The 14,274-nt window shown below is 55.9% G+C and overlaps 1 protein-coding gene across 8 annotated transcripts; it reads right to left on the reverse strand.

Annotated features, from left to right (window-relative positions):
• Window positions 1-242: 242 nt before the first annotated feature.
• Window positions 243-11,094, reverse strand: ST6GALNAC6 (ST6 N-acetylgalactosaminide alpha-2,6-sialyltransferase 6). 8 transcript variants are annotated; one of them, XM_054727455.1, is made up of 9 exons: window positions 10,994-11,008; window positions 10,119-10,177; window positions 9,677-9,861; window positions 8,983-9,044; window positions 8,044-8,134; window positions 6,185-6,364; window positions 4,990-5,396; window positions 2,170-2,277; window positions 243-1,563 (listed from the first exon to the last, which is right to left on the reverse strand). In XM_054727455.1, the coding sequence occupies exons 3-9, from the start codon at window positions 9,707-9,709 to the stop codon at window positions 1,290-1,292; spliced, it is 1,155 nt and encodes a 384-aa protein (XP_054583430.1). In that variant the 5' UTR covers window positions 9,710-9,861; window positions 10,119-10,177; window positions 10,994-11,008; the 3' UTR covers window positions 243-1,289. The 8 variants fall into 8 exon arrangements, with proteins under 8 accessions (XP_054583430.1, XP_054583429.1, XP_054583431.1 ...); XM_054727454.1 differs by having other exon boundaries at window positions 10,947-11,008; XM_054727456.1 differs by lacking the exon at window positions 10,119-10,177 and having other exon boundaries at window positions 10,994-11,094.
• Between the last annotated feature and the right edge of the window lie 3,180 nt (window positions 11,095-14,274).

The raw sequence follows: 14,274 nt of genomic DNA on the forward strand, positions 1-14,274 counted from the left end.
CAGACGCAGCGGGAGGCAGGACTGGAAGAGCCAGATGGGCTTGACTCGGGAAACCCACACCGCCCCAGCCTCCTGAGCGGCCAGCTCTCCGCCCAGGCTGCACAGTGCATGACTCACCGGCCAGCTGAGAACGCTGGCTGTCCTGCTTGTGGGTGAGCGCCCAACCTAGGGCATGGGCCCTGTCCCAAGGCGGCCCGGAGCCCAGGGCCAGAGAGCCCAGCTTGATGGGGACACGCAGGAGCTGGAGCGTAAGTGCATTTATTCCTGTACAAATCATTACAAAACCAAGTCTGGGGGAGTCACCAGCCCCCACTCCCCACCCCATGTGCAATGGCTTGTGCTGGCCTCCTTCTCCTCTTCTAGCTCCTCCCATTCTGCAGCCTCCTCCAGGAAGCCCTCTGGTCTTCCCTTCCAGGCTTCAGAAGAGCAAGGGGCAAACCCACCCCGCTGAGGCCCAGCAATAAAGTGCCTGATACAGAATGAGAGCTTTCCCAGGCCCCGCTGGAGGGAGACCCGGATGACTCCAGCAGCTGCAGACAAAGGGGCTGCTTGAAACCTCAGTTGGGCTGGGGCCCCCCCTTTCTCAGCCCCAAAGGCTCCTCCAACAGGTGGACAGCTCACCGGGGAGAGTTTGCACAAAAATACCCTCATCTCCAGGAAGAGGTGGGGAAGGGAACCCCAGGCCCTAGGGAGCTGAGACCCCCAGCAATGGCTGGCGGGGTCCAGCATTATGGAGGACGGACCCAAGGCAGTAGTGGGAGAGGTGGGAGGGGGTCCAAGGCTCCACGTTAGAACCTGACATGGGCAGAAGGATGCCAGAAAGGGGGACAAGGGATTTGTCCAAGGCCACTCAGGGCAGAGCCAAGACTGACACCGGCCCCCCACCTCTGGGACCCTCCAACCCCCAACTGCCCCAGCCTGACCTCCAGACCCTTCCCACTCCTCATGCAACCTTTCTTTCTGGCTCTGGGAAGTGAGGGGCCAACACAAAGTTCCCAGGTCCTTGGAACAGGACCCCATTGTCCCAGCTAATAGGAAATGATTTGGGGACCATCCTGAGGCTCGGAACCAAGGCCTCATGGGAAAGGACATGTCCTTGGCCTCACATTACTCAGAAATACCCTGATTGACTATGCTCAGACCCTGACTGGACAAATTTCCTGACACCCCTGACTAACCACACAGAAGCCCAAATCCCTGATGGCCAAGAGATGCTCCCAGGCCCTGCCCGGCTGGAGGATACACCCTCTTCAAGGCCCTGATTGGCCAGAAGACACGCCAGCCGGCCTTCATTGGCCAGGGTGGCCCTCGGTCGCGTGGCTGGGCCAAAAGCCACTTCTCCTGTGTCCCGTGTGGGGGCCCCACAGGCGGGGCGGCCTAGGTCCAGGAGGGATGGGAGAAGGTGATCCCGTACAGCTGCGCCCAGGACGAGAAGACCCTCTTCTCGGTGATGAAGCGGTGGTGGTTGCCCTTGCGGCTGTGCTCATTCTGGACGTAGGTGACACACTCGTCCGGCCCCTTGGGTTCGTAGTAGTGGTAGGGCATGCGCTGCAGACGGGACCGCTGGCTGGGGCAGAGCAGAGGTGTCTGTGAGGGCAGGGTGGGCACTGGCGGGGCCCTTGCCCTTTCCAGCCCCTGACCTGCCGTAGGACCTTAGTGGGGAAATACCTGCCCCGCCCTGGGCCTCAGTTTCCCCATCTGTAAAGTGGGTATAGGGTGGACTAGGTTTTGTGACTACCAAACTTCGTTTTTAAGGCTGTGGATCTTTTCATGCCCCTGAGGGGGTGGCAAAGTAGGTAGAGGTAAGGGCTCTGGAACTTGACCCCCACCCTTTACAGTTTGTAGGACCTTAGACCACTCACAAAACAACTTTCCTCAGTTTTTCTGAGTCATGCTTGGGGCATGGTCAGCACTCAATCCAGAACAGCTGTCACCTCTTGGGCTTTGCATATAGTAATAATAATAATAATAATAATAGTTGTTATTAATACATAAACTCGGGACTGGCTGAGGAGGGGGGGCGGGTGCTGAGGCAGCTCTGAGGAGCCTACATCTCTGCAGAGCAGCCCCAATACCATCAAACAGAGAATCTTAAAGGCCACCAGCCCCGGTCTCCAGGCCCCGGCTCCATCCCATGGCCGTGGCTAGGCATCGTCCCGGGGGGCTCACCTGCAGTAGTCGGGGGGGACCATGCCGTAGACGTGCACATGGTCACACAACTCCACCGCGATCACCATGGTGAACCAGCCCGTGCTCAGCCACGAGTGGGACTTCTCCCTGGGGGCAGAGAGGGAGCGTGATGAGGGCACGCCGGCGGGGGGGGGGGGGGCCGGGCAGGGAGGAACAGCCAACCACCCAGTTTCACAGAACTCATCCCCCGACTTCAGTCCCCCCATCCAGCCCACTGGGGGAGCACGGGTTTGCCGGCGGGGGGGTTGTCTGGGTAGAGGTGAGGGGTGTGGAGAGAGCTCCTTGGAGGGAAAGAGGAGGAACAAGGCAGGCTGGGGATAAACTCCTGAGGAGACGGGTCACACGTGGGTAGGCCAGGCGTGACCATGACCATAGAGCATGCTAGCCGCAGCTGTGCCCATGCTCGGAGCAAACCCCATGGGGAGACCAAGCAGAGACAGGCATGCTGAGTGACAAGTTCAGAGCAAGGCCTGGAAGAAGTGGCTAAGGGCCTAGAACCGTGCTGTTCACTACTGTGGCCACATGTGGGCACGTGTGAGCACCTGACTCGTGGCTGAGATGTGCTGTGAGTGTAAAACACACATGGATTTCTTGGAGAGTGTGAGAAAAGAATGTGGAACATGTGACTGATAATTTCTTATATTGATTACATGTGAAGCTGAAAATATTTTGCATCTATTTGGTTGAAGGTGGTTCTTTGAAAAGAAAATAAACCTCCGACTGACAAAAAAGAAGAGAGAAAAGACACAAATTAACCATATCGAAAATGAAAGAGAACATCATCATAGACTCTGTAAACTTGAAAATAATAAGAAAACCACAAAAAGCAACCACATACATGACAACTCAGATGAAATGGGCTGATTTCTCAAAAAGCACAAACAACCAACACTCACCGAAGATAAAATAGGTAACCTGAATTCCTATAACTATTAAGGAAATTGAATTCATAGTTCAAAATCTTCTGGGGGAAAAACAGACAAACAAAAAACACCACTCCAAGCCCAGAGAGTCTCACTGGCAAATTCTATCAAACATTTACAGAAGCAGTGACACCATTCTACACAACCTTTCCTGGAAAACAGAAGAGGAGACATGTCCCAATGCATTTTATGAGGCCAGCGTTACCCTGATACCAAGATCAGGCAGAGACAGTGCAAAATAAACTGCAGACCAATGTCTCTCATGTACACAGATACAAAAACCTCAAAAAGTATTAGCAAATCATGTCCAGCAATATGTAAAAATAATAATACACCGCTACCAACTGGAGTTTATTCCAGAAATGCAAGGCTAACTCAACATTTAAAAATCAATCAATATAATCCACAGTCTTAAAAAACACACAAAACTAGTCCTTTTTAAAAAAAGTCTTAATTGATGCAGAAAAACGTTTGATAAAATTCAATATCCAGTACTGATAAAAAAAAACAAAAAACTAACTCTTAGGAAACTAATAAGCGAAGGGAATTTCCTCAACCTAATACTGGGCTGGTACCTGTCCTCGCCTGTCTCACCTGGAAGAGGTGAATATAGGTTCAAAAACCCATAGCTGGCCTCCTATTCAATGATGAAAGACTAAACACTTTCCCTCTGAGACTGGGACTAAAGCTACTCTTGTCACTTCCAATACATTCCAACGTTGAATTGAAAGTTCCGAGCCAGTGCAATAAGGCAAGAAAAAGAAATGAGGCACACAGACTAGAAAGGAGGAAGTAAAACTGTCCTATTTGCATGTCCTTACATCACCATCTGCACAGAAAATCCTAAAAAATCTACAAAAACCTCCTAGAACCAATAAGTAAAGTTCAGCAGGATTACAGGATATAAGGTCCCCACACAAAAAATTGTATTTCTAAATATTAGCAAGAATAATTGGGAACCAACATTTTTTAAAATATCATTTACGTTAGTTCCAAAATTTAAAATATTTAGGTATAAATCAAACAAAATATGTACCGGATCTACATGTTGGACACATTGAGTTAAATAAACTATATTGAAAATAATTTCAGCCACAGCTGGTTTTGCTCAGTGGTTAGAGTGTCGGCCCACAGACTGAAGGGTCTCGGGTTCGATTCATGGTCAAGGGCATATATCTCGGTTGCAGGTTCGATCCCTGACCCACTTGGGGCGTGTGCGGGAGGCAACCAGTCAATGTGTCTCTCTCATATAGATGTTTCTCTCTCTCCCCCTTTCTCCCTCCCTTCCACTCTCTCTCTAAAGATCAATGGAAAAAATATCCTCGGATGAGGCTCAAAAAAAAAAAAAAATAATAGTTTCACCTGTTTCTTTTTACTTTTTTAATGTGGCTACTATAAAAATTTTAATTATGTATGTGGTTTGCATTATATTTCTATTGGATGGCACTAGCCTAGCTTACCTAAAGCAGGACTGGAAGTGATGTGTACTTAGAATAGAGCATGCTGGGAGCAACGGTGTGCCTAAAGCAAGAAGTGCAAGAATAGTCAATACTTTCCAGGAGGCACGCTACGGGGAGCTCTCCTAGAAAGATGCTAGAAACGACTGTGCCATCTTAGAGAAGAGCATGCTGGGAACCCTTCGCCCAGAGCAATGAATGCTGGGAGAAAGCCCTCCTGGGAAGCTGGGGTCATGCAGAGCATGTTGGAAATGACTCGTGCTAAACATGAAGAGAACTCCCCCAGGAAACCTGACCAGAGGTCGCCGAGAAGTGACCACGCCCTCAGAGCAGTGCTTGCTGGGAGCAACAGGCCCTCAGCACAGAGCATGCTGAGAAGAGCAGAGGGCTGGCCAGAGGGGCAGGCAGAAGGCTGGTACCTGTCCTTGCCTGTCTCACCCCGGAAGAGGTCATCAAATTGGCGCATGCGGCCGGGAGAGACGGCGTAGGCCTCCATGTTGGGGAACACCAGGCCTGCCCTCTGGATGATGCGCACCAGGCTGCCCTGGGGCTTCTGCATCTTGGTCGGGGGCCCCCAGAAGATGAACACGGTTTCGGGGGTCCGGTTGACAAACTCCTGGGGCCTCTTCAGCACGCGGTAGACACTGGAATGGGCCACCACGCGGAAGGTGGTCTTGTTGCCCACGTCTGCCGAGTAGCCCGTGGTGGGCGCGTCATTCATGCGGATTGTGCACTCGGCCCGTTCAATCTCAGGGCCCAGCTTGGTGCCCAGCAGGTGGCTGGAGCTGGTGACAATCACACACTGGTGGCACCGGGAGGGCAGTGTCTGGGGGAGCAAGGAAAGTCAACACTTGTCACAACCACTCTGTGCCAGGCCCTGGGCTCTGGACATTCAGGCCTCCCGGAGGCCAAAGTAATTATGCCCATTTTAAAGACAGAGAAACTGAAGCCCATGCGTTCAACAACTATTCATAAGAAGCTGGTAATGGTCAAGTACTCAGGACAGAGCAACCAGCAAAAGGGACCCCACTCCTGCCTTCGAGAACTCGTGGTTGGCCCGGCCGGCGTGGCTCAGTGGTTGAGCATCCACCCACAAGCCAGGAGGTCATGGTTCGATTCCCGGTCAGGGCACATATCCAAGGTTGCGGGCTCGATCCCCAGTAGGGGGTGTGCAGGAGGCAGCTGGTCTATGATTTTCACTCCACTTTCTTAATATATTTTATTGATTTTTTACAGAGAGGAAAGGAGAGGGACAGAGAGCTAGAAACATCGATGAGAGAGAAACATCGACCAGCTGCCTCTTGCACACCCCCTACCGGAGATGTGCCCGCAACCAAGGTACATGCCCTTGACCGGAATCGAACCTGGGACCTTTCAGTCCGCAGACCAACGCTCTATCCACTGAGCCAAACCGGTTTCGGCTACTCCACTTTCTATCCCTCTCCCCCTCTCCCATCCTCTCTGAACCAGGGCCTTGACTCCCAGGCCCCACCCGTCCCTTTAGGGGGGATGGCGAGAGTAGAGAGAAAAGGAGGAGGGAGCAGGGGTGGCAGGCAATGGGGAGGACCAGCTCCCCGGCAGCTCCCAGGGAGTTCCCCAAAGTGGCTGCCCTACCTTGTTGCCAAGAATGGGGACATAGCCATCGGTGATGCTCCACTTCTTGAGGTTGATCGGCCTGCGACTGCGGCCGCGCAGGGAGCCATAATGGAAGACCTCGTTGGCACTGTTGGAGCTGTAGAGGATGAGGATGGTGATGAGAGCAAAGAGGATCACGAACACTGCTGACCGCTGCTCCTGAGAGGGGAGAGGACTGGTGAGGTCCCCGCGACCGTGCAGGCGTGGCGCCCTGCCCCATGACCGCCTGCAACACCTGGCTGACGCCTGCTCCTCACCCCAAACACCACCTCCTCCAGGAAGGCCTCCCGCAGCCCCGAGCACTGATCACACTACCCTGAGTTCCGCGGCTGGGCCTGGGTCAGCCTCGCTCCCCACTGTTTCCCAGCTGTCAGGGGGGGGACTGGAGCATGGAAGGTTCTCAGAAGGAGGGTCTGCTGGATTCGACTGAATGTGGGTGTCAGAAGGATTCCTCCAGCGGGAAGGATGCTTGGAGACAGGTGGGATGGTCAAATGAGAGGACCCAGGCCTTCCCCAAACAGCAACTCTCCATAAATGTTCATCCTTCCTTTACCCCCGGAGGGGATCTGCTCAGGGACTGGGCTGCCTGGGGAGACAGTGCACCGCCATGGGGATGACAGGGCAGGGAAGTCACCTCCAAATGGCCCACCGGGATGTATCTGTGCGGGTCTGCAAGGCTAGCTGAGACCGTGGAGCCTGGCTCCGTGCCCAGTGCTGAGCCCCCTGTGCTGGTTATCCGGGTATTGTTTCTCGGCTCCGAGTTCACCCTTGTTGGCAGCTCTGTGAGAATGGATCTGGGCTCTTGGCTTTTTCTTGCCAGCTAACTGCTGATTAAGCTTTGTCAGTAGAGGGTGCTGGAGAGACACTGCAGGAAGCAAGGCCTTTACTTCCTGCATCTGACGCTCCTGGCTTCTTCAGCAGATGTTATCTCCAGTGCCAACGGCACTCAGCAGATTTCCTCCAGTACCTGCAGTGCCTGCCCTCAGGCCCTTTTGGAGCCCAGTGCCTCCGAATCCTGCTGTGATCACAACCTCCCCAGAGTGGAGCTCAATCAGTAACCCAGCCACCTGCAACATCCAGGGACCAGCAGCGTGCCTCCCTGGAGCAGTTCTGTGTGGAGGCTGGGTGCCTCCGGGCTGGACCTGTGAACTCACCACACTGAGCTCTCTGCCACCCGGGGGCCCATAGCTGTGCCCTCCCCAGGAGGCCTGGACCTCAGCCCTGGGGCTGGTGGCTGCTCCTTATACCTGCTGTTCCTTAGAGTTCCCATCCCTCATTACTCAGATGCCCGATTCTAGTTAATAACTCTTTACATTAAACTGGCCCTGTTCAAATTACTATGTGGTTTCTCTCTGCCGACTGGACCCAGACTGATACACCCACATCACCCTGCCCCCAGCCCCCAGGCTCTGCTAAGGCTGTGCTGCAGTGGACTCTAGGAAGGGGGTACGCAGGACCGGGCATACAGCAGGTGCTCAGGAAAGCATGAATGAATGGATGATGGGGGCACCCTCAGAAGGATGCTCACAACATTCTGTCATCTTTGACTGACCTCTGCCCACTCCTCCAGACTCCCACTCACCTCTACCTCCCACCCCCACCCCCTGCGCAGCATTGCAAGTCAGCTTGGACCTGGGCCCAGAGAGGCAGGAGCTTGCCCAAAGCCACGCAGATCAGTAGCACAGCAGGGCTCCAACCAGGGCCGCCCAGGCATCAGCCTCATCTAGGCAAGGAAGAGAGGTTTGTGGTGGCTCGGGTCCGAGAGAGGTCCTTAGAAGCCCATCTCACTGAGAGAAGGAAGAGGCTGAGATGGGGACAAGAAGTGAAGAAGGACTTACTTTGTTGCTACTCATCTCTCTCCGGCGTCTGCTGAGGGGCAGGAGCCAGCGTCCTGCACGGGGCCCAGGGGGCGGGGATGTGGGCTCACACCTGCAAGTCACAGAAAGGGTTATGGCCTGAGTGCCCTCCCATAGGTCCAGCTGGTCAAAGGCTACACTGTCCCTACCACCCCTGCCAGCTCTCCTCCTGCCCATGACCTCAGGACTCGGGGCTGTCTCCATTCTGCAGATGGAGACACTAAAGCCCAAAAAGGGCAGGAAACTGCTTGAGGTCACAGGGCCGCGTGGCGGCAGAACCCTGCCTCTCTCCCTGCCCCTTGCTCTCTCAGCGGGGTCCTCTCCTTACCCTGGCTCTCCCAGGCAGCTGGCTCCCCTGCTGGGGGGCCTGCCCCCCCCCCATCCCGCAGAAACCCCTCCTCCAAACCCTGCTTCAGGTCCCCGGGGCCTTGGAATAGAGCAACATTCCCTGTAGGTCCCAAACTCCTCTGCACCTGCACCCTTCCAGGTCTTGCATAAACTGTCTGCAACACCCTCCTGCACCCTGCTCACGCCCACTCATCCTCCAAGCCCGAGGTGGGCCAGGAACTTCCCCTGCGTGTCACCGTCCCAGCAGGCTGAGAGCTCTCACATCCTCTGCTGTGCCGCCACAGCCCTGAGGATGGGTGCCAGAGGATGGCTGAATGATTTCATTCATTCACGGTAAGATCTTAGGGGTTAAGGACACAGACTCATCTGTCAAATGGCGACAATCACTGCCCCACCCTCAGAGGGTGTGTGGGATCCGCAGGGGACAAGACACCCTGGGGCAGCCCTTCCTTCCTGCCCCAGCCTCAGCCGCCTCAGCTGCGAGGGAACAAGCCCAGGTCTGCTCCCCGCTCCCCCACCGACACCCAGCCTCTCCTCGCAGGACCCAGCCCCTCCAGATCTCCCTGTGCCCACCTGTCACACGGAAACAAGTACTTGTGCCCAGCCGCCTCCAGCTGATTCAAGTCCAGAGGGCTCTAAGGTTGGCAGAGTGCAAAGGGAGAAGCTGGGGGCGCGGGGATCCCCAGCTCCGTCCTCCCTTCCACCGGCCTCCCAGCTCCCGCCCCCATCTCCGCCCCCTGACCTAGCGGCTGTTTACTCCTACACCGCCACCAGGAATAGCCAGAGAACCTCAGGCCAAACACACACACGGTGCTCCTGATTGGTTAAGCCCTGGCTCCGCCCACTCCCAAACCCGGCCCCCTATCTGCCACGCCCCCTTCGGCCCCCCCACCCCCGCCTGCCTTCCGGGCCGGGTTTCAGGTTTCGGGGTTTCGCCCAGGCCGGCCCCCATAGCCAGTCGGGGAGGCCCGGGGACTCTCGCCAGGTACAGATCAGGAAACTGAGGCTCATCAGAAGGGAAGAGTGGTGGCCTGTCTTTCGACTCAGCCCATTAGAGCAAAAGGCAGGAGTCCAGAATTCCAGGGTCGCCCCCATCAGTCCAGTGGCCTCTGGCATTCCAGGCCCTGAATGGCAGAGCTGCGTGGGCCAGGAGCCTCCACGCTGAGCCTCCTCCCTCACTATTCTTTCCTTCAGATGCCCCTTGCTCCAGATGCTCTAGAGCACTCCAGTTCCCAGACGCACCCCCCCCCACCCCCAATTTTCCCACCTTTGCCTGAGCAGTGCCCTCAGCCAGGACCATGGTCCCCTGGTCAGCCCCGTCACAATCCTGCTCTTGAGAAGGCCATGGTCAATACAGCATCTCAGGTTCAAGTGTGAATCCCGGTTCCACCACTTACTGGCTGAGAGGCCTTAGGGCAAGTCATGTACCTCTCTGAGCCTCAGTTTCCTCATCTGCGAAATGGGAGGAATAAGAGCAGGTAACTCAAGGGGATGTTGGAAGGATTCAAGCCCATGTGGCAAGGGAAGCACAGGGTTGGCAATGGGCTGGGGCGGCGCCAGCGGCTGTTAATCCAGTGGTTATTCATTGTTCAAGGCCTGGCTCACCCAGTTTGCCAGCAAAACATCCCCTCTCCTCTGACCCCTAGCCCAGCGACTTCCCTCTTCTGGCAGGAATGGATGCAGGAGCCAGCTAAGCGTCACCCACTTACTCAGTCTTCCTGGCAACACTGCATGGTAGGGGCTCTCACTCCCCAATTCACAGATGAGCCTGGGGTTCAGAGAGGGGCTGTCAGAGCCTGCTGGGAGCCCAGGGAGCAGCCCAGGGCTGAGGTGGACGGGGTCTCCCTCAAGGATACGCAGGGCTGGAATGGGCCAGAGGCCCCGGAGTGTGTGCCTTGCTCTGGCCTGGCCCCAGAGGCAGGCCTGCTGGGGAGCGCCTTGCTCAGGCTGGGAAGACAGCAGCCCAGAGCACTGGGCCAGGAGCGTGGCCTCGGACCCAAAGCGGGCCCTGCAGGAGGGCTGAGCCCTCAGGATGAGGGGGGGACCACACCCTGCCCTCTGTTTGGGGGCTTTGCCTCGCCCAGCCTGGGGAGTCCTCCCCCAGGGTCGGGACGCCCCCACGAGCAGCAGCGTGGGAGGAGAAGGGGGAGGGGGCACCTAATTCCCAGTTGGGGCAGCGCCGTGCCCGTGGGTCCACCTGGGGTAGGGGGCGACTCATCCTCCGCATCCCCTTGGCGCCGACCCCCAAACTCCCGCACTCCGGGGGGTCCAGAGCCCTAGGCCCGGCTGGGAGGAGGACGGTGGCCGGGTCCCCGAGCTCCAGGGGGGTGGACAGAGGCAGGGGCCCCGCGAACCCCGCCACAGCCCTTGGGCACCAGGACCGGGACCTCCGGGCGCGGTTGCCTAGAGAGTGGGTCTCGGGCACCCCCTTCCCCCGGGCCCCCACACCATCACTCCCCATCCCCGGAGGCTCCGACTGCCCTCGGGCGCAGGCAGTGCCCCCTCCCGCTGCCCGCCCCCGCTCGGCGCCCGCTCACCTCCCCCGGGGAGCGCCCGGCCCCCCGCGGCCCCCGAGCCCCCTCACATGGCGCCGGGGGCTGAGAGCCGGGTCCGGGATCCCCCGCTCCTCCGGCCGCCCAGGCCCCGCCGCAGCCCCGGCCGCCGGGTCCTAGCGCCGCCGCTCGCCGCTCGGCTCCGGCCGGGGAGGCGCGTGGAGCCGCGAGGGGCAGGCTGGCTCCGCCCCCGGGCGGCGCCCGAGCGAAGGGTGAGGGGCGGGCGACCCTGGGGGGCGGGCCAAGCCAGCGCCTCGCTTTCTCCTCTGGGCCGCGTAGTGGCCATAAAAAAAGCCTCCCAGGCCCCTTAGTGTGGGACATGCCTTCTTCGATCTCGCTTTATCGTCACCACGGCCGAAACGGGGAAACTGAGTCCCAGAGCGCGCTGCGCTTGGAATCAGCTGAGTTTCTCCCTGGGCTCCCTTACCCAGGGCTTCAGAAGCCTGCACCCCTAGTCACCCTGAGTGACCTCAGGGTCCACCTTGGATTCCAGTCCAGCTCTGCCCCCTTTCTGTGTGGCCTGGGCACATTCCTTCCCCTGCCCCTGCCCCTTCCCCTGCCTGCCGCTGGCACACAGGGAGAACCGCCGCCTCGGAGGGTGTTGTAAGGATCCAAAATGTTAGGACTTCTTAGGATGTTCCGGGTGCTCGTATTTTACGTGATAGTGAGAAATAACCAGAAGCCCTATAGGGGCCTAGCGGAAGAGAGGCGCAGGCCTGCTAAAATGAGTGATGTGGATCAATATGTACTGACAAGCGTTGGCCTGGATGCACAGAGGATGTTTACGTGAAGGACGCAAGTTAAAGAACTGCATCTCTGTAATCCCCTTTGGAAACAAAGGCATGAACACGTGCATTCCCCTCCTGGGTATAGACCCTGGAGAAATGCTTGCAAATGTCAGCAACAGAGTTCATAGCAGCATTGCTTGAAATGATACTAAATTGGAAACAACCCCTATACCTATCAGCAGCAGAAGGGAATTTTTCTACATGATGTTCCTTTCACAGTGTGGAATATGAAATAGCAGGGGGAATGAATGAGCGGCGATTACAAGCATGAATCTTAGAGACATAAGGGATGAAAAAGACAAGTCTCAGAAGACAAATGAGCTACACAATATATTGTCTGAGCATATAGCCGGCAGCAGGCCACCTCTCACAGCCAGGGGCAGGAGATAGCTGGTGCCTATCAGAGTGATTAAAGTTTTCAAAGCAAAAGTCAAGAACACAGTTGTCTGCTGGGGAGGGAGAGATGTGGGAGAGGGGAGGAGGCACCGCGGGTGGGTTTCTCGTAAAGGTCTGGTCTTTAAGTGGGACATGGGTTCGAGAGGTTCATTGTATTATGTTTTATAACTTACAGGTATGATCAATGCTGTCATTTGTGTACTGCCGTATTTTAAAAGGAAGATAGGAGCCGAAACCGGTTTGGCTCAGTGGATAGAGCGTCGGCCTGCGGACTCAAGGGTCCCAGGTTCGATTCCGGTCAAGGGCATGTACCTTGGTTGCGGGCACATCCCCAGTAGGGGGTGTGCAAGAGGCAGCTGATCGATGTTTCTCTCGCATCGATGTTTCTAACTCTCTCTATCCCTCTCTCTTCCTCTCTGTAAAAAATCAATAAAATAAAAAAATAAAAGGAGATAGGAAAGAGAAATGAAAATAAGGAAATACCTTTTGCCTATCACAGTGGTTAAGGTGTTAACAGTGGTCATTTCTGGAATGGTGAGATTATGAGCTGCTTTTTTTTCTCTTTCTTTTGGCTTAACTATATTTTCTAAAAGTTTTAAGATAATGGTCACACAATGCTTATACTCAAAACTTATTTTTTAATTTATAAAAAATAAACTGCATCCCAGCCAGCATGGCTCTGGGGTTGAGCATCAACCTATGAACCAGGAGGTCACGGTTCGATTCCCGGTCAGGGTACCTGCCTAGGTTGCGGGCTCCATCCCCAGTTGGAGGCAGCCAATCAATGATTCTATCTCATCATTGATGTTTCTATCTCTCCCTCTCCTTTCTTCTATGAAATCAATAAAAATATATTAAAAATAAGCTGCATATGTAGCATGATTCCTTTTTTAAAAAAATACCACCGTAGATGTGTATATGTTTGTAAATGCACACAGCAGATGCCTGGAAGAATCTAAGAGGGACCACGGGCAGTGGATTCGGGGTGGGAGGCGTGGGTGCTACCTTCACTCTTTGCTTTATAAACTTCCGGGTCGTTTGCATTGGACTAATTTGATAAGTTACTATCATTTTATTTTTAATGAAAACAAAAGGGGGCGGGGCAAGGTCCAGCATCCAGGCTCTGGAGACATGGCCACTAGGCAGTGGGCACAAGAGGGGAGGGCCACGGGTTCAAGGCTTCCTGCCCCTCTGGTGTCACTTCCATCTGCTTCCTGAGCCTCAGCCCATCCCTGGCCCAGCTTGGCGGCCTGCCGGCATGGAAAACCACAGAGCCGGGGCCAGGGCCGGCAGGCAGGAAGCCTGATGAACCGCCTGCTGGGGCTCAGAAAAGGGGGAGCCCCTCGCCAGAGGTCACCCGGCAGGCTGGAGGCTGCGCTAGGGTGGGGCATCCTGTCCTCAGCCCTTCTCCCTGACCCAGGCCAATGGCCTCTGGAAATGAGGGTGCAGCAGCCCAGCTCCTGGACCAAATCCGGACCTGGAGCTCCCCCCTCAGGCCTGCCATGTGTCCGGCCCAGGCTTAGGCCAAGAGGCTCTGTGGTGGGGGCTGCTTATGCCCCGAGGGATAGGGGAGGATGGCCCTGGGTCCAGACCAGCATGGTGAGCACCAGCCCAGAGCTGAGGTGCAGGAGTGCCTCCCCTCAGGAATGGACTTTTTACTAAAAGGACCCTCAGCTTTTCTTTCCTCTTCGGAACACCTGGCTATGGCCTGTCTTTCCAGTTTGCAAGCCCTAAGGCTCTTGAATAAATGTTTATCATTTATTTCTAGCCAAAGCCTCCAAACTCTTTTTGAGCTCGCCCGACAGCCCAAGAACAGTAACCACCACTTCAATAACGGCTAGGAAGAGAAAAACATCAGCTCCCACGCATCATGTGCTTTCTCCTATGACAGCACTTTCAAACAACCCTCCCTGAATCCTTAACGCAGCCGGTGAGCTGGGCACTGCCAGCACCACCACCTCCTCGCCCCCCCCCGCCCCCGCCCCGCCCCGAGCGAGAAGTGAGGTTCAGAGTGTGCACGGGTCCCAGGCTGAATAACCACAAGCCGTTCCGCTCTGAAGGCCCAGGCCGGCCCTCGCCCGTGCCAGGATCTTCACGGATGGGTGGCTGTGGCCACTCCTGGTGTGCCC

The sequence above is a fragment of the Eptesicus fuscus genome, chromosome 15 (genome assembly GCF_027574615.1).
Source record: "Eptesicus fuscus isolate TK198812 chromosome 15, DD_ASM_mEF_20220401, whole genome shotgun sequence".
In the NCBI taxonomy this organism is placed as follows: domain Eukaryota; kingdom Metazoa; phylum Chordata; class Mammalia; order Chiroptera; family Vespertilionidae; genus Eptesicus; species Eptesicus fuscus.